At 41.1% G+C, this 23444-nt stretch overlaps 1 protein-coding gene across 2 annotated transcripts in view; it reads left to right on the top strand.

Moving 5' to 3' along the window:
* Positions 1-23444, top strand: part of SLC9A7 (solute carrier family 9 member A7) — an 81685-nt gene that overhangs the window by 30381 nt on the left and 27860 nt on the right. For both annotated transcript variants that reach the window (XM_055702867.1, XM_055702866.1), the window contains exons 2-12: positions 3671-3870; positions 5190-5267; positions 5967-6043; positions 7041-7153; positions 8513-8618; positions 8908-9049; positions 12907-13012; positions 13369-13457; positions 13569-13682; positions 16313-16424; positions 17755-17908. In XM_055702867.1, the coding sequence (XP_055558842.1) occupies positions 3671-3870; positions 5190-5267; positions 5967-6043; positions 7041-7153; positions 8513-8618; positions 8908-9049; positions 12907-13012; positions 13369-13457; positions 13569-13682; positions 16313-16424; positions 17755-17908 (1291 nt within the window). The remainder of the gene's footprint in view (positions 1-3670; positions 3871-5189; positions 5268-5966; positions 6044-7040; positions 7154-8512; positions 8619-8907; positions 9050-12906; positions 13013-13368; positions 13458-13568; positions 13683-16312; positions 16425-17754; positions 17909-23444) is intronic.

Below are 23444 nucleotides of genomic sequence, written 5' to 3'. Positions count from 1 at the left end.
TGAGTCTCCTTCAGGCTGAAGTGTGGTTAATACAAACTGCACTGCCTAGGGAAGGACCCTTGGTATTTGGTGCCTGGCTTTTTACCAGGAGCACATCAAAGAAACTGTATCTAAACTGGTTTGAGTTCACAGATTGATCCAGTTCAGTGGTTCACAGTTTGAAATCACTGATTGAACTGCCTGTCATGGAGCACAAATACTTCTAGTTCCTGTAGGCTGCTGCCTGCTGAAGCTCCCTGAAACCTCAGGGCTACATCAGCAGGGAATTGGGCTGGAAACCGTGCAGAGCATGGCTCTGCCCAGGGACAGACACCTGCGGTTGTGCATGCCTATCTGAATTCATATTCTTACTTCGGTGACTTCTGTACTCAAACAAAACCAAAAGTAAATATGCCACTTTAAATGGTGTGTTGTTAGATTGACTATGTCTGAACTCTAATTTTTTTTTTTATCAGTAGTGATTTGTTTTACAAGGGAAACAACATTCCCAGCTCTTTAATACTTAATTTCCAGTAAGATGTTCTTTGTGTACCAGCTGCACAATCAGCGTCGTACAGGCAAGACACATTGAGCAGTTCCAGGTTTCTTTTCTGGTTTTGTTCTGCAGTTGCAACCTGATGTTCTGGAAATGGTTGAAATCAGGTATTCAGAGAGAATTTATAGAAGCTGCCCTAGCCTTCTGTATAACACCTGATGGCAGGCGACTTAGAAGGGCATCCTTTTTGAAGTTGTAAATTAGGCTTTTGGTCTGCCTGAAAAGTGCTTGGGTTTTTTAGTTTTTTTGGGACCTTGGGGACTGACTAAATATATAAGCTTTGTTAATGTTGCTTTATCAGGTAAGCTGGGATGTAGAAATCATTTAACAAGTCCAGTAACTTTTTAGTGGGTGAAAGACTTGATATTAATTGAAAAACTGAAAATACTTCCATACAATTTTCTATAAAGATTTTTTTTTTTTTGAAAAGCATTAATGACTTAAAGATTTCTGCAGCTCACGTCTATGAAATGTGTCCAGCTGACACATTTTACTTTACTATTCAAAACCTGTTATTTTGGGACTATATGATACAGTGGTATGCCTGTACCTTTGTAAGGTCAGGGAACTTTCCCTTCTTCTAATCCATCTTTTGAACTACTAGGTGCCTAGTATTGTTTGCTAATGACACTGGCCATGGAATTTTTGTGGCCTTCTTGGGCCCCTTATGTTTTCATACCTCTTTCCTTTAGCAGCTGAGCCATGGATAGCTTTAGCCACTTGACTGCATCTGCTGGCCTCTCGCCTCAACACTGGCCACCCTGGTCCCAGCTGCATCCTGCTGCGAGACAGCAGCCTGGCAGCACGGATCAGGTATTCCTAAACTGTGTGGTGCTTGGTGCAAAAGTCATCCAGTTTGGTATTTTATCGATAGAAGGTGTATGAAAACAGAAAATTTCCTCCCCATAGCTGTGTTAGCTGGGCTGTGGGACACTAAGGGCTGAAAAATGTTTCACTTCAAATGCTGTGTATCAGTTATGGATGTAATTGGTGTATCTTTAAAACTTGTTTTAAAATAACTGTTATATCTTGTTATGGGGGCAAAATGCATAAGTGGATTATATCCAGTTGTGTAATGCAATCACGATCTGCTCTCCAGTGCCTCTTACTAATGCAATAGCAACGGGAGTTTCCCATCTGCTTTTGGAATTAATTCACTAAAGATAGTCTCTGAGCCTATGAAGCTAGTTACATCAGTGTCTCCTTCTCTATTCTCAGTATAGTATCAATATAGATTTGGCTTTGTGCCGCTGCTGTGCATAAGCTCATCTGTACAGTTTTCATTCTGGCTTCTGATTTACTACAGGATTTCTGGCTGATGGTGATTAGGTGGGTTTTTAACATAGTCAGTCTCCCAGATACACTCTGTGAGCCTAGCCCTTCCTAGGTGGGATGGGGTGAGAGCAGCAGGAAGCTTTGGCTGCTCGCCTGGCTGGGCTGGTGAAGATGTCTCTAGCCATAGCTGGTAGTGCAAGTGGCTTGGAGGTGACTGGCTGTAACCTGTCATGTCATGCAGAACTGTGTTTCTGCCGCATCCATCACGTGTAACTGTAAAATTCTCCAGGGTTCTTAAGAGCATGCTTCTATAAACCTCTGTATTTAAATTGTCAGCATCTGAAATTCCAGTAAGTAGATTTATCTTGCTGAGGGGATTTCTTCCCCTGTGTTATCTTTGAGTATGTATTTCTCTCTTTTCTAAATAAAATAAATCTTAATCTTTCAGTTACTTTTTAATGATCTTGTTGCTGCTATGTTATCTTGATCATAGAGAAAGAGGGCCGGAGGCGAGCCACCACTAGTGTCACAGCTACTACCTGCTGTACCTTGTCTTGCATTAAAACTTTTTCCACTCTGGACTTGGAACAGAATGAGGTGTGTTCTTTTGGTTGGCTTTCTTGGGGTACAGTGTAGTTACTCTTTACACTATGCCATAAAGAGAAATCTGTCTTTTTTTTTTTTTTTTTTTGTGGTGTGTGGTAGGATATTTTTTGTTTGTTCTCTGATTTATTCTCTGGTTATTATCTGTCAATTTCATTTACCACCTGGGGAAACAGACTTGTGGATGCAGAGACACAGGGAGCAAAACCAGCATTGACTTGTCAACAAAAGGATCAAACATCCATCTTCATCTGGCAGTTGTCTGGAACAAGGATAAAAAAAAATATTGCAGCTTATCCTAAGATGACAGGGGAGCCTTTAGTTAAGTGTGTATCAGTTTGTTTACTTACCAGACCAAAACCACTTTGACTGTTCTTACACGTTCTCTGTGCAGGACTGGAGTCATCTTGTTCTCTTACTACATTGTAAAAGGAATGGTGCTCAGCTAAAACCTTGTGCTTCGGCCTCCTGGCATGGTCTTTACATTAGGTTACAAATTACTACTTGTCATTGTGTTCAATGTATCCTGTATTGATAGTGTTTTCTGGTTGGATTTTATGTAGGCTGGCTGAGTAATTCTTGTATTTCTGAATCTCGTGCCACTTATGATTGCTCATTTTTACCTTACTCTATCTTTGGTTTTGTGAAATGTGGAAAATGCTTGCAAAAGATATGTGGCTGGCTTCTTTATGTATGTAATCTGAATTTTAGTTGCGATGTTTGCAAAGTATGCAGGGGATCAAGCAGGCAAACAATGCTTGTTGCACAGAATTACTAGACCTGCATCCTTGCTGCAGCTGTAAAATATTATGGCAAACATCACTCTTTCAGCTCAGTTATGGTCACATGTTTTCAGCAGTCATTATTTGCTGAATGGTGTATCTATGATATGTATACTATGCAGTTCTGTCCTTAGGCAGGTGAAAAGTATTTGATGTGTTCTAGTGTTTACCCACTTGTGCAACTCGGGGTTTATGCGTTAGAGGTGAGAGTGAGGGTAAGGAAGACAAAAAGCCAAATGGAGTCTTGTTTGTCACTTCAAACAGATACCAGATCTTATAAATTCATCGGTAGTTCTGAACATGATCAGGGCATCTCTTCCTCTACAGGAAACGGATAGTAACGATTCACTGCAAAATGTTTATGATGCATGTACACTTGTAAGGCTCATGCATTATACCTTGGATGTTATTTGAAACTAGAAAGTTTAGTACAGGAGTAGCAAATCAGCCTCATGGATTTTTAACTCTCTTCCAGGACTCATAGTTGGGGTGATCTTGAGATACGGCACTCCCTCTACCAGTGGCCATGACAAGCCGTTCAGCTGCTCGCAGGAGGACAGGCCGTTTACAACCTTACTGGTCAACGTCAGCGGGAAGTTCTTTGAGTACACGCTCAAAGGGGAAATAAGCCCTGGGAAGATCCACAACGTGGAGCAGAATGACATGTTGCGAAAGGTGGGGGTAGACTGTTTCTTGTGCTTGGTTGAGTATTTCTCATTTACCTGTGCTTCCCTCCCTCCTCTCACCTCCATCCCGTTAGAACCTGGGGTAGTATCAAGTGTCTGTATTCCTGATAGTGACAGTACTTCAATGCTTAATTCAAAAGCACCTTCTGTATTATATCACTGCCGGTGAGACTGTGCTCTGTTGCATGTATGTAGTGCTTTCCCAAAGCCCTGAATTGCTGTTTGAGCACTCAGTGCACATTTCTAATGTCTGTGGAATTCACGAAGACCAGCTGAACAAAAAAACTGTGATGCTGCCTTGTATAATAAATATAAGGAAAATGATTGCTTCTTAGTTAAAAGTGATTGTTTCTTAGCATTTTTTTGTCTAGGATTTTTAAAATCTGTTTATTGTCAGGAAATAGTTACTGCTTACATCCTTATAATCCACAAAGTGAGACAGTCTGGTATTGGAAGTGAAATTTGGCTGTCTCCTGTTACTCAGATCTGCTAATTGGCTTCTTACTCTATTCAGTGTCAGGGGTTAACCACCTTTTATGCGTATCAAAGCTAGACTTTGAAGTACAGGATTGAGACATAAAGATTTGTAACCTAAAAAGACTTCTTTCTGTGACTATAAAGATAGCTTAGTTGTCTGTCTATATGTACGTGTCTACTATAGATTTTTAAAGTTTGCTGAAATTAATCCTGTTCTGGAATGCACACCTGGGTTTGTATTCTAACCTGTGCTTAGACAGGAGGTGAGGACAGCCTAGTTATTCACACGTATGCAGGTCTTCTGTTTTGGATTTTACATGTTGTTTTTCATTCCTTACTGTAGTGTAGTCTTTCATGGGATATCTGGAGCTTCTACTGAAATAGATGGAGGTGATGTATGAACCAAATTCCTGAAAACCAGTTTCACATCTGACTTGCTTGGCTAACAGTAACTGTGCAGTGGCTAGACTCGCAAAAAAACATAAGCTAAAATAGCATTTCATCTTCAGGATACATGACTATCACTTACCACAATAAGAGAGATCTTCTCCAGTGTAATTTCTGTTAGGATTCTTTAATTTAAAAAAGGAAACTGGGACTATTGCAATATTTATCATTGGTGATGGATATAGTGCCTGTTTTTTCCAGATGCTGTTTACCAAGAAGAGCAGCAGCTTTTTGCTGCTGCTTATGTATAAGGCTGGCTAGTATTCTGGAGTATCAACTTAGCTATTTCAACGACCAAAAGTAGTAGTTGTCAGAAAATAAAAAAAGACCTTACAATTTGTGTATATCTATTTCTAATTAAAGTTTCATATTTTTTTTTTTTAGGTAACATTTGACCCAGAAGTTTTTTTCAACATTCTGTTGCCTCCCATTATTTTTCATGCTGGTTATAGCCTGAAGAAAGTAAGTGTAATAATTTCTGAGGAGAATGGCTGCTTTTTTTTTTTTTTAACACGAGACTACTGATTTGTTCAGGAATGCAGTCTCCATTTCAAGCATTTTTATTTTTTTTTAATGGCAGTAAGAAAAATCTCATTTCCTTCATAGATGGTGGATAGGTCATATTGGTTTAACAGAAAATGTACTTTTTACAATGAACACATTAAACTATTTAATCTTGCTGATTTGTTTTTCTTTGAACTTTGCCAGATGTTAATGTCAATTTCATTTAAAATAAAAGATGTCCTGCTAGGAATTGGTTTGGTTCTTCACTTAATCATGCTGAGAAGTGGACCCAAACCTGAATCCCAGTGGGGATGTGCCAGAGTCTGAATGGCAGAAGTACTCAGATTCTGCTCTTGCCTGAAGATACCATGAACTGGTGCTGATCTTCAGTTCTGCAGCTATCTCTTACATCTCTTATGAAAACATCTGTGTGGAAAGCTTCCCATCAATTAGCCACTCGTAGGATGTAATACGTTTCAGATTTGGTGTATTCAATTCATTGAAGCTGGACAGAATTTACATTGCAGTAATTGAAGTGTTTCTCTGAAGTGGAGTAGTGGTTCTGTGTATTAATGCAAGTGTAGTAGTGCACTGTGTGTTTTTGAACAGGTGATATAACTTGTTTTAAATAATTATATAAACCTTTTTCCTCTACAGAGACACTTTTTCAGGAATTTGGGGTCCATTTTGGCTTACGCCTTTTTAGGAACAGCAGTCTCTTGTTTTATTATTGGGTAAGTGAACTCTGTGATACCGGTTCCTTTCTGTACTGAAGTTTATGTTGAGCCTTCCAGACTGAGGCAATTTTGTAATTTGTTTGTTTGAGGATTTTATTTGTGTATCTTCCAGACAAAATTCAAATGCAACTTTTGCTGAGATTTATCCCTTTCCAAACAATACTGCCCCTTGAAATGATGTTGTCAAGTCTGAATCACTTGACAAGTCCACAGTACTGAAGAGCAGCAGTGAGTTTTTTGATGTAGTGGTCCAGTCCAAAACAAAACCTGGTTAGACTCTTGCTGGAATTGACTTTTTAAACTTGAATCATGAACACTGCTTGTAATAGAACTTTAGCTATCAAACTTTTAGAGATGTCCCTTCCAATGCCCACACATGTGCATGTGTGCTCTCTTTCCTCTCTCTGCATGTGTGTGTATATATATGTAATTTCATGTGTATATGTACACACACATTTAGTTTAAGATAGCTCGTCACATTAGTTTACTTGCATACAGTCTCTTATGCTGCTGATTATTACTTTCTGGTGTGTGGATGTTCTGAAACACAGAAATCCTGAATTGCATAGGTGACCTGGGTTTGCCTGGAAGAATTTCACTAGAGAAACACTTTGAAGGCTATTCTTAGCTCAGAGCTTTTGGCCTATGTGTTGTGTTAAGAGAAGCAATACTGAAGGGAATTTTAAGCAGGGAAATATTACCTTTGGTGGAAAAAGAAAACAGCCTGTAGATTCTGTGTACTAGTTGTGTGAACAGATTTCATGCTTTGCTTACTAGTTTTAAATGGTATCTTCTGGATCATTTATCACTTGACTTCGTTCATAGGGAAAAGAGGAAAATTAATTTTGAGTACTTGGTGTTAAACTATGGCAGTGTCCCGCAGAGCTGTAGCATTACCAAGCCTGCCTGAAATCCTGTTCCTTCTGCTTTTCTTTTGCCTGCCTGAAATGCACCAACTTTTTTTGACTTGGATTTTTATCCTCTTTCTCTTCAGGAATCTCATGTATGGGGTTGTGAAACTAATGAAGTTGGTGGGTCAGCTCTCTGATAAGTTCTATTATACAGACTGCCTCCTCTTTGGAGCGATAATATCTGCCACTGATCCAGGTAGCTTGCTGAGTGTTTTTTAATAACCTTCCAAAATAATCCTATTGCTAGGATTTTTTGCTGCATAGCACAAAGATATTAACAGCACTTCATGTTTGGTTACGTTATACTAGTATCTGTGATCCTTTTCTCTAAAATGCATGCTATCTGTCGGTTTCTTGCTGGACTGATATGAATTGATGGTTTGTTTGAGGAAAAATGGAACTTTCCTGCTGATATACTTTAAATATACATATTTCCCCCCACCCCCCACAGTAGGTTCTTTGTTTAGTATGCTTCAAGTTTAAGACTGCAAATGGATGAAAATGTTACATTGTCTGGATAGCAGGGTTTCCTTTTAAATACACTGCTTAGGACATTGGATAATTTAAGAGCAATATTTGAGGCTTTTAGGCTCTTCAGGGGTGGGGAACTTTTTTTTTCTTCTTCAAATGAACTTAATGTTTTACACGTTTGAGCAGAAGAATGCTCTTCTGGCAGTAATTTAAGTCTTTGTCAAAATAATCTAGTCATCCTTCAGAGTCCAGTAGGCTGACATGGGTGTCTTTGCTTGACAGGTCAGTCTGGAGTGCTGGTGTGTCAGGGGCCAGAGCAGGGAGTGGTGAAGTATGAAGCTTGGCGTTTAAAACAGCTTATTTGAGGTGCTCAGCGGTGATCTGTGTGAAAATAGGAAGTAGCTCCTGTGACTGAGCTGAGCTCTGAACAGCTGGTGCTTGCACATGATTTATACAAAAAATTACCATGTGATTTTTGAAGCTTATATATGGGAACATCTTTAAGATCATGGTCTTTCATTTCAGACTGCAGTTTCTCGAAAGGACATTTATAAATATTTAGCAGTCTTGCCCTTTTCAAATTCTGCACAAATACGCACTCCTATGGCATAGTGTATGCTTTGGGGAACACTTAGGATTATCAGCACGGTTTTACAATGCCTGAAATAATAAAGCTATGTCAACAATCCATGCAGCCTTTAAAAGTAGCAAGAGCTGCACAACGTTTTGTTGATTATCTTATATGGAGCATGTTCTAAAAAAAAACCCCAAAAGCCAACACAAAACCAGGGCTTTGGTAGATGTGCTTCGTCTGCCCCATGCCCCTTGATCATGGGGGCTTTCTTGTAAACACTGTGCAGGTGGGAGGACAACAGAGCCACCTCCTAATGGGGCTGCCCTAAAACTGATGGTGGAATTGCTTTCCTACAGATAAATACAACCAGTCTGTTTCCCAGTTTAACGTTGATCCTGTACTTTGGTTCCTGGTTTTTGTTGCTTTAAGCAAACTGGCAAGTCTGCTCCGTCAGCTCATGCAGTCATTCCTGAAGTCAGCCAGCATGGTTTTTCTCTTTTCTTTCTGTAGTTACCGTGCTAGCAATATTTAATGAGCTGCATGCTGATGTCGATCTCTATGCCCTTCTGTTTGGGGAAAGCGTGTTGAATGATGCTGTTGCCATCGTATTATCTTCGTAAGTAACTACCTGAATTTCTACTCTGGAATTACTGAATTGTTTTTGGTATTTGTCTAAAATTAAATGCTTTTTCTGCCAAATGTAATTTTAAAATCAAATGGATTGTCTTGAACTGAATTAATAAACACAGCAAGCATTTGCCAAGATCCCTCATGCTTATATATACCGGAATGGCATACTTGCCTTCAGTATGGGATTGTCTCTTCTGTTGCTCAGGTGTTGCTGTTATGGAATAAAACTTTTCTGATGCCCCTTCTAACTTCTCATTCTGTCACTCTCTTTCTAGATCTATTGTTGCTTACCAGCCAACAGGTGAAAATACCCATGCTTTTGATGCAGCAGCATTTTTCAAGTCTGTTGGTGTTTTCCTGGGAATATTCAGTGGGTCTTTCATGATGGGAGCAGTGACGGGGGTTGTGACAGCTCTGATATCCTTTTTCATGTTTAGCTCTTCCAGACTAGATGCCACATTCAGGTATTAACAAGACTCTCCTACTTCCATTTGTAGCAAAATTGACTCTTAACTTGTTTCAATCTGAGTGTGAAGATGTGATCGTTATTCCTGTGACCTTTGCCTATAGAAAGGCATTATAGATACACACAGAAATATGCTTTTTCCTATATAAATGTGGCGACACTAGAAGTTTTAGTAATGTTGCTGTACACTGGGAGCCAAGGGGAAGCCCTAAATGGGCATGTCCTAATGTCCAGGGTTTTTTTATGAAATGTTTATTATTAGGCTTGAAAGATATCTTGTATGATAACCAGTGTTTGATTCTGTCTTCAGCAAAATCATTAATAGCTATTTCTGACCCCACAGAGTTCTTTGTCCTGTATTTAAACTTTATGCTGGAAATCTGATGCTGTATGTCTTGAATAAGATTGTATCTCTACCAGAGTTAACATCATAACGTGATCATTCTCTTGAAGCTTGCTGCTGCTATTTGACTAGAGTTCTGAGGTACTCAGCAAGCAATCTACGTAAGTTTTGTCTTAGGCTCAGACAGTAGACCTTAACCCTGACCTGCTCCAGAAATCATGATGCTTCTTCAGGAACCATTTAAACTTCTTTGCTTGCAGACTAGCTAGTATAACCATATTTGTACATGTCTCAAGTTGCTTTGATCTGCCTAGACTTCTGAACATTGACCTAAAGGGGTAAAATATGATAAGTTATACAATAATTGTGAACCTGTGAGTCTTCATCTCTAAGCAATAATGTATCAACTGTATCTTGTTTTATATATATACACACACTGTGCAGATTTGTCTGGTATGTCTGCATAATGGAAACCCTTCAGGTATAAGAGGGAAGATGTGCTGTTGATGCTTTAATATTTGGTCTTCTTGTTCCACTGTTCTGCAATAGATGTGACCCAGAACTCTGATTCTCCATCTGGCTTTTAGGCTACTGGCCATCCATAGCTCTAGATACTCAAATGCTGTTGCTGTGATTTTTGGCTTGCTGGCTGGTTACCAATTACAGGTGAAATGCATTCAGATCCATTTTGTAAAATCACGCTTCTGAAGCAACAGTTGGTTCTTGCTGTTTCTAATGTTTGTGCTTAGGAGGGTGATATGAGACTGGGAGGGAGGAGGCTGCCCAAAAGACAGCCTCTGTGGTGGTTTTCGTGTGTGGTGGTGGTGTTTTGGTTTTTGGTGGGGTCGCCAAATTATACAATTTTTAACTATTTTCTTTTGGAAAAATACTTAATGTCATGCAGTACTGTAGAAGGAAACTGTAAATTTGGATTTTACTCTTCATAGCTGATTAGAATCCATAACTTAAGTAATGAGTGAAGTTAATAGACTGTTAATCCGATAGCTTTGAGGAACTTATAACTGTGCCTGTGAGTCAGGGGTTTCATGCAGTCATGCGTTGTCCTTTGAAAACAGACAGAATACTTAGTTTCCAAATCTATGCAGGTAAAACACAAGGATTTGTTCTGGCTTTCAGCAAGCTGTCTTGACCTCAATATCTGTGGTTATTTTTGTAACAGTTAAGGTATTGGACCACTTTGTATTTTCTTTCTGAATTGCAGAATCTGCCTGGTTGAAATGAAGTGAAGCAGAAGACCATGTCTAAGGATTAAAGAAAGAAAGTTAAGAGAACAGAAATAATTTAATTTGAATTACACTTCAATTTGGGTCAGTTATATGAAATAATAAAACCTGTTTTCTTAGCTTTCTCTCACATTCATCTTCCTCCAAAATGATGGGCATTTCATTTCAGATTTAATGAAATGTTTTGCTATGTCTACCTATGACAGCAATGGGAATAAAGGATTTGATTCGTAAAGCTGCTGGAAACAACTGAAAATGAGGAACTGGTTCTGATGAGGGCCTTTGCCTAACTTCAAGGGAACAAGGTTCAACCTCTTTCTTGTGCAGTGATTGTGGCTATCCAGTTTCTTAAGCACCCATGAATGCCTTTTGAGCCAGGCACTGGGATAAGCTCGTGGTGGGGTTATCTGAGTGCCCAGTGGGAAGATGGGTTCTAATTGTTGCTGTGGTGGATGTTGCCACTTTAGAAGCAGGATCTTAGAATATAAGTAGTCTGGGGGTGTGGTGGGATTCGGCTGAGTGTAGCAGTACATCCTTAAAAGTTTTAAGAGAGATGTTTTATGTGGAAAAGTGACTGTGTGGAAAATTAACAGCTGTTCTAAATGCTGTACTGACAACTGTCATGGAGAATAATATTTTTTTTAATGACTGTTTGGGCTTTTGTTTTGAGGGCAGCCTTCTGAAAAAGTAAGGTCACAGCCGAAGGTGTGGCTGGAGTATGTGTTTTGGAGCCCTTGCCTTCCTGCAAGTTAGCAGAGAATGCCAACAAACGTAGGTGTAGGTGTGGAGTGGGTGGCTGACCTCAGGATTGCTTTGTCCTAACCAGGCTTCCACTGGAATGCTGCCAGCTGTTTGCCTCAAGTGTTTAACACTTGTGGGCTACCTGACTGCTGCTTGCTGGAGACCGTCAAGAGTGCTGTGAGGCCCAGACCTCCCAGGACTGTGAACTATCTGTAAAAAGCAGTGCTGCTCATTGCTTTTAGCATCCCTATCCCATATTGAGCTATGATGCCCCAAGCAGCAGTCCTGGCATTAGCTTTAGATTGTGTAGTGCTGCAGAGAGCTCAGGATGCAGCTGTGTTACGCATGGAGAGCAATGGTGGATGATGGCGCAGCCTTCATGCGTCCATTGAAGTACCAATTGCCTTCATGTGACCAGGGGAGTGTGCTATCACCTTACTGTTTCAAGTGTCCTTGCTGTCTTCCCACTTGAATTTCAGAGAAGACTCTGCTAGTTGTTAGCTTTCAGAAAGACCAGGGATCTCTCTTCCACCACTGTTAGCACATGGTTTCTTTTTGTGTCTTCTAGAAGAGCTGCACCTCTGGTACAGTGAGCTGTTCAGTGTTTGCCTGCTGCCAGAGTAGTGATAAGGGGAAAAAAAAAACCCCACCAACCCCAAAATTCTATAAGTATGTTAACAACTTTTTTGTAGTATGTGAAGTACTATATTTAATATTACTGAAATCTGTTCTACTTCTTCAGTAGCTGTATGAACTATTAATTTGGTGTGTGTTTGTTCCTCAAGTTTTGCTCCTCTCTGCATGATGAACCTGTTTTTCTTCCCATTGAAAGACTGAGCTGCTTTGAGTTGGCTTTTACTCTTACATCAATACAAGTAGAGGAGATATATTTTGTTGTAGACAGAATTCTTCTTTTGCCTCAAAAGTGGAGAAGCAGACACGCTTGCTGAAAAAGACAGAGCAACAAATCTGAGCAAAAAAAATCTGTCAGCTTAGGGTTGCTGTAATCAAGAACAGTCCTGTGTATTAAATGCTTCTGAATGTATCTGATACTTATTCAAAGATGAGGGGGGTATCTCTATTTGGGAGGGGGCAGGATGGGGGGGGGGGGCAACCCCCCCCCCCACACACACACACCTGAAAAAACCAAGACACACAATCTAAAATGAACACTAAGTATATATCCCTTCCCTGCTGGCACTTGCAGGAAAACATGGCATAGAGTAAGGTATTACTTCAAAGAGGTGGAGCCACAGTTATGCCATGGATATGCAGCAAAAACAGACAAAATTGACTGTTGAGAGAGGAGACCTTGATTCTTAAGTTTGTCTTGATGTGATGGAATTGATGTTTTTCAGCACTAGAAGTGTTCTGTTTTCCATCTAGCATTGGTTGTTAGCGCATAAAAGTGTTCTTCATAAATACTGGGTATAGAGAAGCCAAAGGGTTTGTTTTTTGATCCCTTAACAAATGACTTAACGTGACGAAGTTTACCAAGTTGCACTGCTTCCCCCTGCTGGAAACGGCTCTCTTCTTCTTGATGTCCTGGAGCACTTTCTTGCTTGCAGAAGCTTGTGGATTTACTGGTGAGTTATTGGGATTCAAGCACACGGAGACAGAAGTCCTGTCCATCTTAGCAGCCATTTTTCCACTTTCTCATAGAAACTTTACTATGAGAAACATGATGTTGGTACTTAAAGCTTTTTTTACATTCCGTACAATGTCACTGAAGGTGCAGCTCACTGTGTAACAAAGGCTTTTAAGACCAGTGGTTTTGATTCAAACACCACCTCCCCAACCTGGAATCTAACGCACTTGAAAATAAGGTTCATAGAATCTCAAAGTTAAGGATAATGTGTAAATATAATAGATCTTGGGAAGGGAAAATATGTTGAGCTCACACAGTAAACGGGCTGATTTTTACATGTGGTTTTGTTCACAGGTGTGGTTGCTGTCCTCTTCTGTGGAATTACCCAGGCGCATTATACCTACAATAACTTGTCAGTTGAATCGAGAAGTCGCACTAAGCAGGCAAGACTCTTTCACCTTTTACACAGTGTACTGCTGTAGTACTTCATATAGTATTGTTTTTGAAAAGCATCTTTTTGCTTGGCCTTTAACATGTGATTGTTTTCTCCCTAGCTCTTTGAGGTATTGCACTTCCTGGCTGAGAACTTCATATTTTCTTATATGGGTTTGGCATTGTTTACTTTCCAGAAACACATATTCAGCCCAGTTTTCATCATTGGAGCTTTCGTATCCTTTTTTGCTTTGTGTGAGGTTTCTTTATTAACTAATGTGCCTGAAAACTTGTGGCTTCTGTTGGCTTTACCAAATAGAGGACGGTGGCTGATCTGAGTTACCCTGATGCCTTGCAGGTGCAATTATTTTGAGAACAATCTTTGCTTTTCCCTTACATCAAAGCCCTAAAGCAGGGGTCCTCAAACTATGGCCTGCGGGCTGGATACGGCCCCCCAGGGTCCTCAATCTGGCCCCCGGTATTTACAGACCCCCCAACCCCCCAGCAGGGGGGCGGGAAACCAAGCAGCTGCAGATGGCTGCCTGCCACTGCATCCGTGCGCTGGCCCCCTGGTTAAAAAGTTTGAGGACCCCTGCCCTAAAGCCTCTGTGCTGCACAGTTGTTCCCTCTGTACCTGAGCAAGTGCTAGAAATCTTATAATTTCAATAGATAAATAAATTAATGTGCTTTACTGTATGTCTTGGCTATTGACAGCCAGCAGCACTTGTGTTGCTCTTCTATTCTTTGGAGGCTTAGAAAAGGATCAGTTTTTCTCTTTGCTTCTAACGATCCCCCTTGAAGTAAGCAAACAAACTTCAAGTAAATAAAGAGGATTGTGGGTGAAGAGATGGTCTTTGAGCAATGCCCCAAAGGTGTAGAGGTCAGGATCACAGGTGATGGGAGAACTGAGCTGTAGTGCTAGACCGTGACATGAAGGGTACACGCTACTGCAAGGTGCTGCTGTTGGAGATGGGCATCCAGTTCCCTTGTTCCTGGCTGACTTGGTACCTGGCTCTCTAATGCCCCAGAACTTGAACACTTTTGTAGTAGTCGCACTCATGTAAGCTAGGAATCACTTGACTCTTCTCTGCACACTGCCTCTGTTGAAATGGCTTATGTAACTATTTATTCACTATATTCCTGGCTGCTTGAAACTTCAGAGCAATTAAGGGTGCATGAAGCAATGGGAACTCATCTTCCAGTCTTGATTTCTCTCTGCCTGCTGCAGGAGAGGAGTAGGGCTATTGGCAGTGGAGATAAAACAACCCAGTGAAAGGACGTACAAAGATGGCCTAATCTGGAATGTACTTCTTTTCTCTCCTTCTTTCTACTGTTTTCTCTCATCTCTGTACTACTTCTAGAGATTTATCACATTTGTCTTGATTTTTCATTTGGTCATTTAGTTTTTTCTGAAATAGTAATGAATTTTGTACTGTGTCTCTATGTCCGTTCTTCTGACCTAAAAAATGCTCTAGAGCCCTGCAGCTACTGGATAAAGACAGGAACAGAATAGTTCATCTTGTATGCTAAGCATAGTAATTTTTCATCTTTACTGTGGCCTTCCATCTTGTCACAGGTTATGCTATTTGTCTTAGGTTTGTTTTTCAGTATTTACTTTGTTCCTTTCTCTTCCTACCCACCTATCTTTTATTACACTTTCCACACCTTTTTCTACCACTGCACTTAACCTCTGTTGCCTCTTGAGTGTCTTTCTGCCTTTGTGAGGTGGGCAGCTAGTACTGGCATCCACGTTTTGCCTCGACAGCTACTGTCCCCATTAACACCTTGTGGTGGTGAAATTTAGAGGCACCATTAGCTGTTGAAAGAGGAAGGTTGGACTGCAATGGCAGAGCTAAAGCCTCAGCATCATTGACAAAATCTTGCATATGTTGGTCGTGTATCATCACACATGATATGGCTTCTGATGTCTGAGTTCTGCAGTCCTCAAAAGGACTGCTATAAAAGTTGTTTGGAGTAATTACACAAAGCTTTTTGTTCATAGTAATAAAAGAAATCTTAATCTCCTAGAGACATAATTTCCTGCAGACAGTATTGCTTTAGTTATGGCAACAACCCAGTGGTGTCTAGAGCTCTTAAGTGGTTTTATTCCTTTTCCATAAGAGAGCTATTTCATTCTTCTGATGATGTTATCCCAGCAGCAAACGTTCAGTGTTTGGTGGGCTTCTGGTTGTGTTGGTGTTCTATAGGATTTCAGCACATCACTCTGGTTTGTCCCCAAGTGTTCCTTAGGTGATGGAGGGTGTATTCAGCTTGCTTGTTCTTCACTGGAACCACGGAATGTTTTACACTACAGTAAGGGAGGGAAGGAGCTCAGCACCTACTGTAATGAGTTTCTGCAGTACTCTTTTACTGCTTTTTTGAACTTCATTCTAGCGTTCACAAGTGTTTTTTGGATTTATCATCTTAGTAACTCTGTACTCTGTAGTGCTTGCCAGCCAGTAGGAGAGTTTGCCTCTGCAGCAGCTATAATGGAGAGGCTACTTGCTGGTCTTATGTTTGTTTTCCTTCTGTACGTAGGACTGCATTTCTGTTGGTTTGAAACACGTAATCAAATGGGGGTGGTGATAGTTGTTTAAAGTGAATTTTTGAAGTAAAGTCATCTTCATTTTTGCAATTGATATGTGCATTATAAAAACTTGGTTACATTAGTTAAAATCTGCATTCTGTGCAATGAACTTTGTAGGCACATAACTGGTGAAAGTCTGTTTTATGTAGACAGGGATAACAAGAACACTTGGTATCATGATGTAAACCTCTCACTAAAACAGAAGCTTGGTGTCAGAGCCAGGTACTCAAGGGTGCATACCTCAGGAATGTGTAATCCTTAACCCTCAGCTGTGAACAGATTGCAATCTTTTTGGGCAGAGCTGCACACATCTATCCTCTCTCATTCTTGTTGAATCTAGGCAGAAGGCATAAGATCAGCTGGAACTTTCAGCACATGATGATGTTTTCAGGTAAAAGCAAAAATGTTTGGAAAAGCAAATATTATTTTTAACTTATAAGCAATTTATAGTACTGCCTTCTGCTTTTATAACCCACGACCATGCATCCTGAATAGAAGACTTAATGGTCATTGCAGCATACCATCACGGATCTTTCAACCTTCATGGAAAGTGTGTCATGTCATGGAAGAGTAATATCTTGAAATGCCAGCTGCTGGCAGCAAGCAGTCACCTCATGTTGGGAATAGAGTATTTTCATTTGATGTGCATCTGAAGGGGATGGGGGAATTGGGATGTATCTCCTCCAGAAGGTTATTTCTGGCTGAGATGGCATACATGTCATGCAGAAAAGATAACTGCTGAGAAAACAGATATGTATTTATGGATGCCCTCTCCCACTTAGTTGAGAAAGTGAGGTATTTGACTTAAACTTCCTTATGATTTCTGTCACACAGATAATTTAAGTTTGTCATTTAAAGCAAATAATAGAGTGTGCATCCTCAAGAAGTGCCAGGGATGCCTCTATACACAAGAGGGTGTAAAGAAGAGGGAGCCAGGCTCTTTCCAGTGGTGCTCAGTGACAGGGGCAGTGGGCACAAACTGAAACACAGGAGGTTCCTTCTGAACATCAGAAAATACTTTTTACTGTGTCAAAGCACTGGCACAGGTTGCCCAGACAGGCTGTGGCATCTCCATCCTTGGAGATACTCAAAAGCCATCTGGACATGGTCCTGGGCAACCTACTCCAGGTGAACCTGCTTGAGCAGGGGAGTTGGACCAGATGACCTCTACAGGTCCCTTCCAACCTTAACCATCCTGTGATTTCCCCTGCTTAAGAAGTCTGCAGATGGCCAAATGTCATGGCTTGTCCTTGCTGGTGGATTTTCATAATCAAGAGCAGGGGAGGGGGGAAATACAGTCTGCATGTGAACATGTTATTAACTAGAATATTTTCCCAGCTGATAAAACTTCAAGAACTTGGAACCAACTGGAAAAGTGTGTGTTTTCATTTGGATTCAGAGAGCTGCTTGATCTCCATATGTTTTGCTGTTGTCTATAACTTGTTTGTTTCTACATTTATTTCCTGTTAGTTTCTGGAAGTACTTATGCTTTTTCTTAGCAGGTGTGGATTCCGTAAGTTACAGAAAACTCCCAGGGCAAATTACATTCTAAATCATCCCAGGGCATAATTTATCAGGGAAAGTGAGGGAACTTAAATTTGCCAGAGCTCAGTGCTTTCTGTCTGTCACTTTCTGTGTGTGTGGCAGGGAGGGAGCAAGGAAAGATGCTGTGTTATTGCGGTTGCACTTCTGAAGCTCTGCTATTTCATTATTTTGCATAGGTCTCAGGGGAGCCATGGCATTTGCTCTGGCTATACGAGATACTGCTACCTACTCACATCAAATGATGTTCTCAACAACCCTTCTCATTGTCTTTTTCACTGTGTGGATTGTTGGTGGAGGTACAACTCCCATGCTGTCATGGCTGAACATCAGGTCAGTATGCAACTGTGTTCTGGGGAAACGTCACTTTTCAAATGGCAACTGTGCTGTTCAGGCATAGTCCTACAGAACTTGTTTGATGCTTGCTAGAGGTGTTCTAGGTATTTAGAACAGTATGTTTTATAGAGAAAGGTGCTAGTGCAGGCTGGTGAAGAAAAGGTACTGATGCTGCTGGGATTCAGCCTAAAGTTCTCTGACATGCTGCAAGGAGGTATCTAGGTCCTTGTCAGCCCAGTAGGATATGGAAGAGTGTGGCCTATTTTGAAAGAAAATAATTCATTTATCTAGTTACATATAAACTTTTCTTCCTATGCTAAGACATTCCTCTGTCTTTTGGCTCTTGATAATGGCCCTGTTATGTTTAAGTTAAATGAAGTCCTTGGTGGTGCTAAACGGAATGCACTTTAAACATCAGGTTTGGAGAGATGTTGTCTAAACAACCGGGATGAATGGGATCCTGCTAGTCTTCTGGGTGTGTTTTCTCCTGTTTTGAGGAGACCTGTGAAAACAAGTTTGCCTCTAAATTCTGGCCAATACTTGGTTCTTTTGGTCTGCAATGCATTCATTCATATTTGAGGATGCTTATCAACAGAAGTGCTAGAGAATCATGAATCATTGTTAAAGACCACATAGGTTATCATTCCGTGAAAGTTCTGGCAGCTGGGGGAGGAAATGTAAAGAGAATGGAATTAAAACAATACATGCTGTACAAATTTTTCAGTGTGGATTTCATATGTAAATTATTTATGCTTTTTGACATTTGAAAGCTTACTATATCTTGCTTTCTAAATGAGCTAACCAGAATTTGTACCCCGTTGTCTTGTGGTAGGATAGGAGAAAACAATCTTGGGAAAAACCAGTTTCGGTCTTTGGAAGAACTAATCATTCTTAGGGACTGGGGCTGCTTTTGGAAAACCTGAGTGAATTGCATGTGGCAACTGGTAGCAGGTGCTTTCTAGGTTAGCAAAAAAAAACCAACAAACCCCCAAACACAAGACTCACAGAAGTGCTTGTGAACCTTTCTCATTGAAGGTAGCATGCTTCCAGCTGGAGACAGGTATTTCAGCAGTGATTTACAGTATCTCAGGTCTGACTAACAGCAAATATTGGGAAATCACAGTTTCTTTTTCTGGTGCCAAATGAATCCATTCCTGTCCTTTAAAACTGTCTTTAAATGCAAGTTCCAGGTGTTTGGCTAGCACACCAGAAAGAAGCATCACTTCCATGTAGTCGGGCTTTCTGAGGGTTCATGTTGCTAACAAAAGGTAATGCAATACCTAGTGTAAAGTCAACAACAAAACCAATTCTAGTGCAGTTGTCATTAATGATTGTGGGATGCCACATGCTAATGATATTCCTAAGCTCAGCCTGACCGTTTCTTTTCCCATGTGACAGCTGTGTAGCAATTTTAAAAACATACTTGGAATCAGTGCCATGTGCAGCTTTTCATTTGGCACCTCTGACAAAAGAAGATTTCTGTCTGATGGTGGTATACAAGGAGCAACTGTACTAATACACCTCTGCAAGCAGGGCAGGCACAGTGTCTGCATAACTGGCAGTATGCACAGACTGTCTAAGGTGTGGGGTGCCAGGGAGTGGGAGATGAGTTCAGGCCAGCAGTGAAAATGCTGCTTGCAGACTGCTTGCAATGGCTGAATGAAGTATGCCAAGATCTGCCTGCAGCCTCTCTGATGGCTGATGTGAGGATACCCCTTGTCTGATCTCCCCTTGAGTGGTTTCCAAAGCATCTTCCAAAGCGTGGCTGCAACCAGGTATTCACAACTGACTCCGACAGGTCTCAGCATAGGTGCTGGCATCCTGAGCCTGCTGCCTGCACCTCTGCTGTTGAGGGAGTATAGCTGGGTGTTTCTTTCAAATCTTGTCGTTCAGCCATGGACAGGATGTGCTGCTAAGTGAAGAGGAGCTGTGTTCAGTCTGCCTGTATCAGAAGGCAGCTTCTGAGTGTGATCAACCATTACCTCTGCCACAGGGCTCTTTAAATCGTCAGCAGTAGGACAGGACTGAACTTCAGCATGTGGTCCAGCTCCTGACCAACTGGAAAATAGCTCTGAGGTAACAGCTTTCCCCCCTGCGTTGAGCCTAGGAAGCAGTTTATGGAAGCATCCAAGAATATGCACTTACTCCTTTAGCAGGACTATATGTGGTTCAGTAATGAGATTCCAGGAGCCTGGCTCAGTTTCTCCTGAACAGCTAACACCATATCCATTCCAGGCCTGCCCTTCGGGTGCGCTATACTTGCAAAAATCATTAGTAACCAACAAGACCCAACAGCTGGAAAGCCTATGATACCATTCTTAGAGCAGTAGCTGCCAAAAGGCAGTTGGCCAAACCATAGTTTTGAGTGTTCAGCTGTAGTTTTTGGGGAGACTTACCCACCCTTGCTGGTAAGCAGTAATTCTAACTGTCATTTGTTTGGGATGGTTGGCAGAAAATAAATGGTTAACTTCCCTATTAAGTGAACAAGGGAACTCTACATAGGAAGCATTTTAGAGAACTGCATGGGTCTGCCTGCAGCTGCCTAGATAAGCACTGCTCTGTTAATGATGGAGACGGCGCTTTTGAGACCACATGGAATCAGATTTGTGCCAGGAGGTGGCAGCTGTGTGCAGCTGATGGAGAACTAGAAACGGCGCTGGAAGGACCCTCGGTGATTGAGCCCTTTCAGCTGGAAAGCGAGAAGTCCTGTCTGACCTTGCAGATTTAAGAAAGGAACAAATTAGTTTCCAGCTGAATTTTAGAAATATGCTGCTTTATCTTTTCCATCGCTTGATACCTCGTGGAAGAGGTAGGCAGGAGGAGATGAGGATGAGATGCTGCCTCAGTGCCTTGTTCAGCAGCACTGTGTAGTGCTAATGCAGTACTGAGGCTGTGCAGTAGGTAGCTTGTGCCTGGGGTGGCCTGGCATGCTTTCTGAGCCTTGGCACCTGCCCATTAAGTTAAATTGCAAGAGGCTGGAAATAAGTAATGGTCCTATACAGGATTGTTTAGCAGAAAAGATTAAAAGATAAAAGGTGGTTTGCTTCCTGTGTAAAGTGAAGGGACATAGGAAACTAATGCCATTTAGGTGTGGGCTTAAATGTCAGGATTTGTGTGGGCTCCTAAAAGTCCAGTTCTGGTGTGAAGTTAACACCAGTTGTATCCTGGTTGACTTTGGCCTTTGTGGAAGGAAAGATGGAAAGCCTGTCAGCCATTGCAAAGTCCTCATGAAGTAGGTGGCCTTGCTGCAGTGTGAAGGTGAGGAGAAAACAAGGGCCTATTTTAACAAGGAGTTGACCAGGCTGACTGACCCTTTAGGGTGGTTTAGCTTGCCTGGTCATTGTGTGGCGGTGTAGGGTTACTGTAATCCTGTGGGTGCTGGTCTGCCCATCAGTGGGGTTCTGGGTGGCCCCTTCAATATTTCCTGTGGGCTGTGGTGGGCTGAGCTTCTTCCCCAGGAACTGCAGGTGCATGTCTGTTGTACTGGGCAAGTCAGAGGAGCTAAGACAGATGTCAACACCAAGGTGTTTTATTTAAGGTAGTGCCTGCACAACTGAAATAGAACAGTACCAGAGAGCTGACTTTCAAACTTTCAGCTGGCTTGATACCGCTATGTTGATGGGGAGGCAGTTGTGTGCATGCAGGGGGCAATGCCTATGGAAACCCAGAGTTGCTTTGCATGTGCCTTTGCCTCTGGCTGCACCATTAATTACATAGCAATGGGATGCGTGCTTTGTTCTTTACTTCTGGGAAGTAAAGAACTTCTCTCATGATGTGAAATGTGTTGTAAGTAGGTAAGGAATGGAGAGGCTAACATGAAAATTAAGTTCTGGTAAAGCAGAAAGCAATATAAGGAGGAAAATAGGCAAAAATGCAAGCTGCCCCTCCTTGCTCTATTTTGAACATCTTTGGTAATCAGAAGAGCAGATATCTTTCCAGATAAGTTATGTTACCAGTGTACCAGGGTCCACTGATCAGGCTTAAATGTACAGCTAAGCAGAGGATCTATGGTTTGTAGCAGAATCTTAACTTCAGTTTACTGCTCAACTGGTTGGGAAAGTACAGTCATGACAGCAAAATCCAATGAAAAAATAATGAGGTCTTTAGATGCTTTTTGGTTTCTGCCACTTGATGTTGAGCAAATTAAAAATCAACACCAGAAACTGGAGCTAAAACCACAACATCATGTGTTTGAATTTCTTTGCTGTCTATCAGTGAGACATACCCAAGCATGTGAGTGGTAAACAGTTACACTTTTCTAGCAATAGGGTTTTGTTTTTTTCCTTAAAAACTAGGGCATGACTTGCATATTAAAAATATAGTCTCATCCTTTGAGACTAAAATAAAGAAACAATTTCCTGTCTCAAGTTTTAACAATTTCAGCAAACTCGGGAGCCCTGTAAATCAAAACCGCTGGCAAAGTTCCTCTTTTCAGAAAAGTAACTGACTTACTATTTCATTTATCTTTCTCAGGAAAAAAGGGAACTCCTGGCATTTGTATTGCAAAATAATGTTTTTTTCCTTTTTTCATTAGAGGTTATTGACCTGGTTCTTTTCACATTGAGTGAAGCAACACGTAGATTAATGGCTTCCTTTCCTTCATAGTCTGTTTCAAATGAGGAAGTTCATGTTTATTTTAATGAAGTAATTTCAGTTATACCTAGCAACCTTTTTCTAAATCTTAAAGCATTAGATCTTTCAATTTAAAATATTTTAGGTATTTTTCTACCATTTGCACAGGCAATGTCAACTTAAATATTTACTGCCTTATGTCTGACTCTGCAAATACAATCTTTTTAATAGTTTTCTATTTAGTGATTGGGTTTTTTCTTTAAACGAGCAAACTGAAAAATCTGCAAACACTAACTTTCACATAGCTCCTATGTGACCTACTGAAGTATCTGGGATGGTTGTAAAACTGACGGCTTGGTGGCAGTCTCAGGTTATACTCTACTATCTTACCCAGGGTGGTCCAACAATAAAATGTGTATTTCATAAATACCATGCCTCAGTGTGCTGTGGCGGCAGGAGGCAAGCGTTGATGCTGGGATCCAGCCTTGTGTGATGTTATGGACTGGAGTGGGGGATGTCTGATAGGAGGTTACATCCTTCTGTTTTGCAGCCAGTTTCCATTATTCCACAGGTTGGATCCTTCACTGCATTCTAGCTGCTCCCTGCTGCCCTTGAAAGCCAAGGCACTGTCCCTTACCCTCTATTGTGGGGTTTTTCCTTTCACCAGATCTTTTTCTGCACTGTTTTCTCAAGTTGTCTTCCCCAATCTAGTTTCTCCTGTCTTCTTCCTTCTTTCTCAGTCTCTAGTTTCTAATCATCAATCTTTAATCTCCCAATGGAGGTGCAGTGCAGCCTCCAAACCTCCAGTCTCACCCCTCTGGGCCTTTCCCTTGGTAGGAAAGTGATTGCTTCTTCTTGTGGATGTCTGGAAGTAAGCATGGGAGACGTTTCTTTGTCTCTGTTCTTGTGCTCTGAAACACAGCAATTCACACCAGAGGGAAAGTGTGGGCAAGGCCCAGAC

This window comes from Falco cherrug, chromosome 2 (assembly GCF_023634085.1).
Source record: "Falco cherrug isolate bFalChe1 chromosome 2, bFalChe1.pri, whole genome shotgun sequence".
NCBI lineage: Eukaryota > Metazoa > Chordata > Aves > Falconiformes > Falconidae > Falco > Falco cherrug.
The sequence above is the reverse complement of the archived record's forward strand: the minus strand, read 5'-3'. Positions and strand labels throughout refer to the sequence as shown.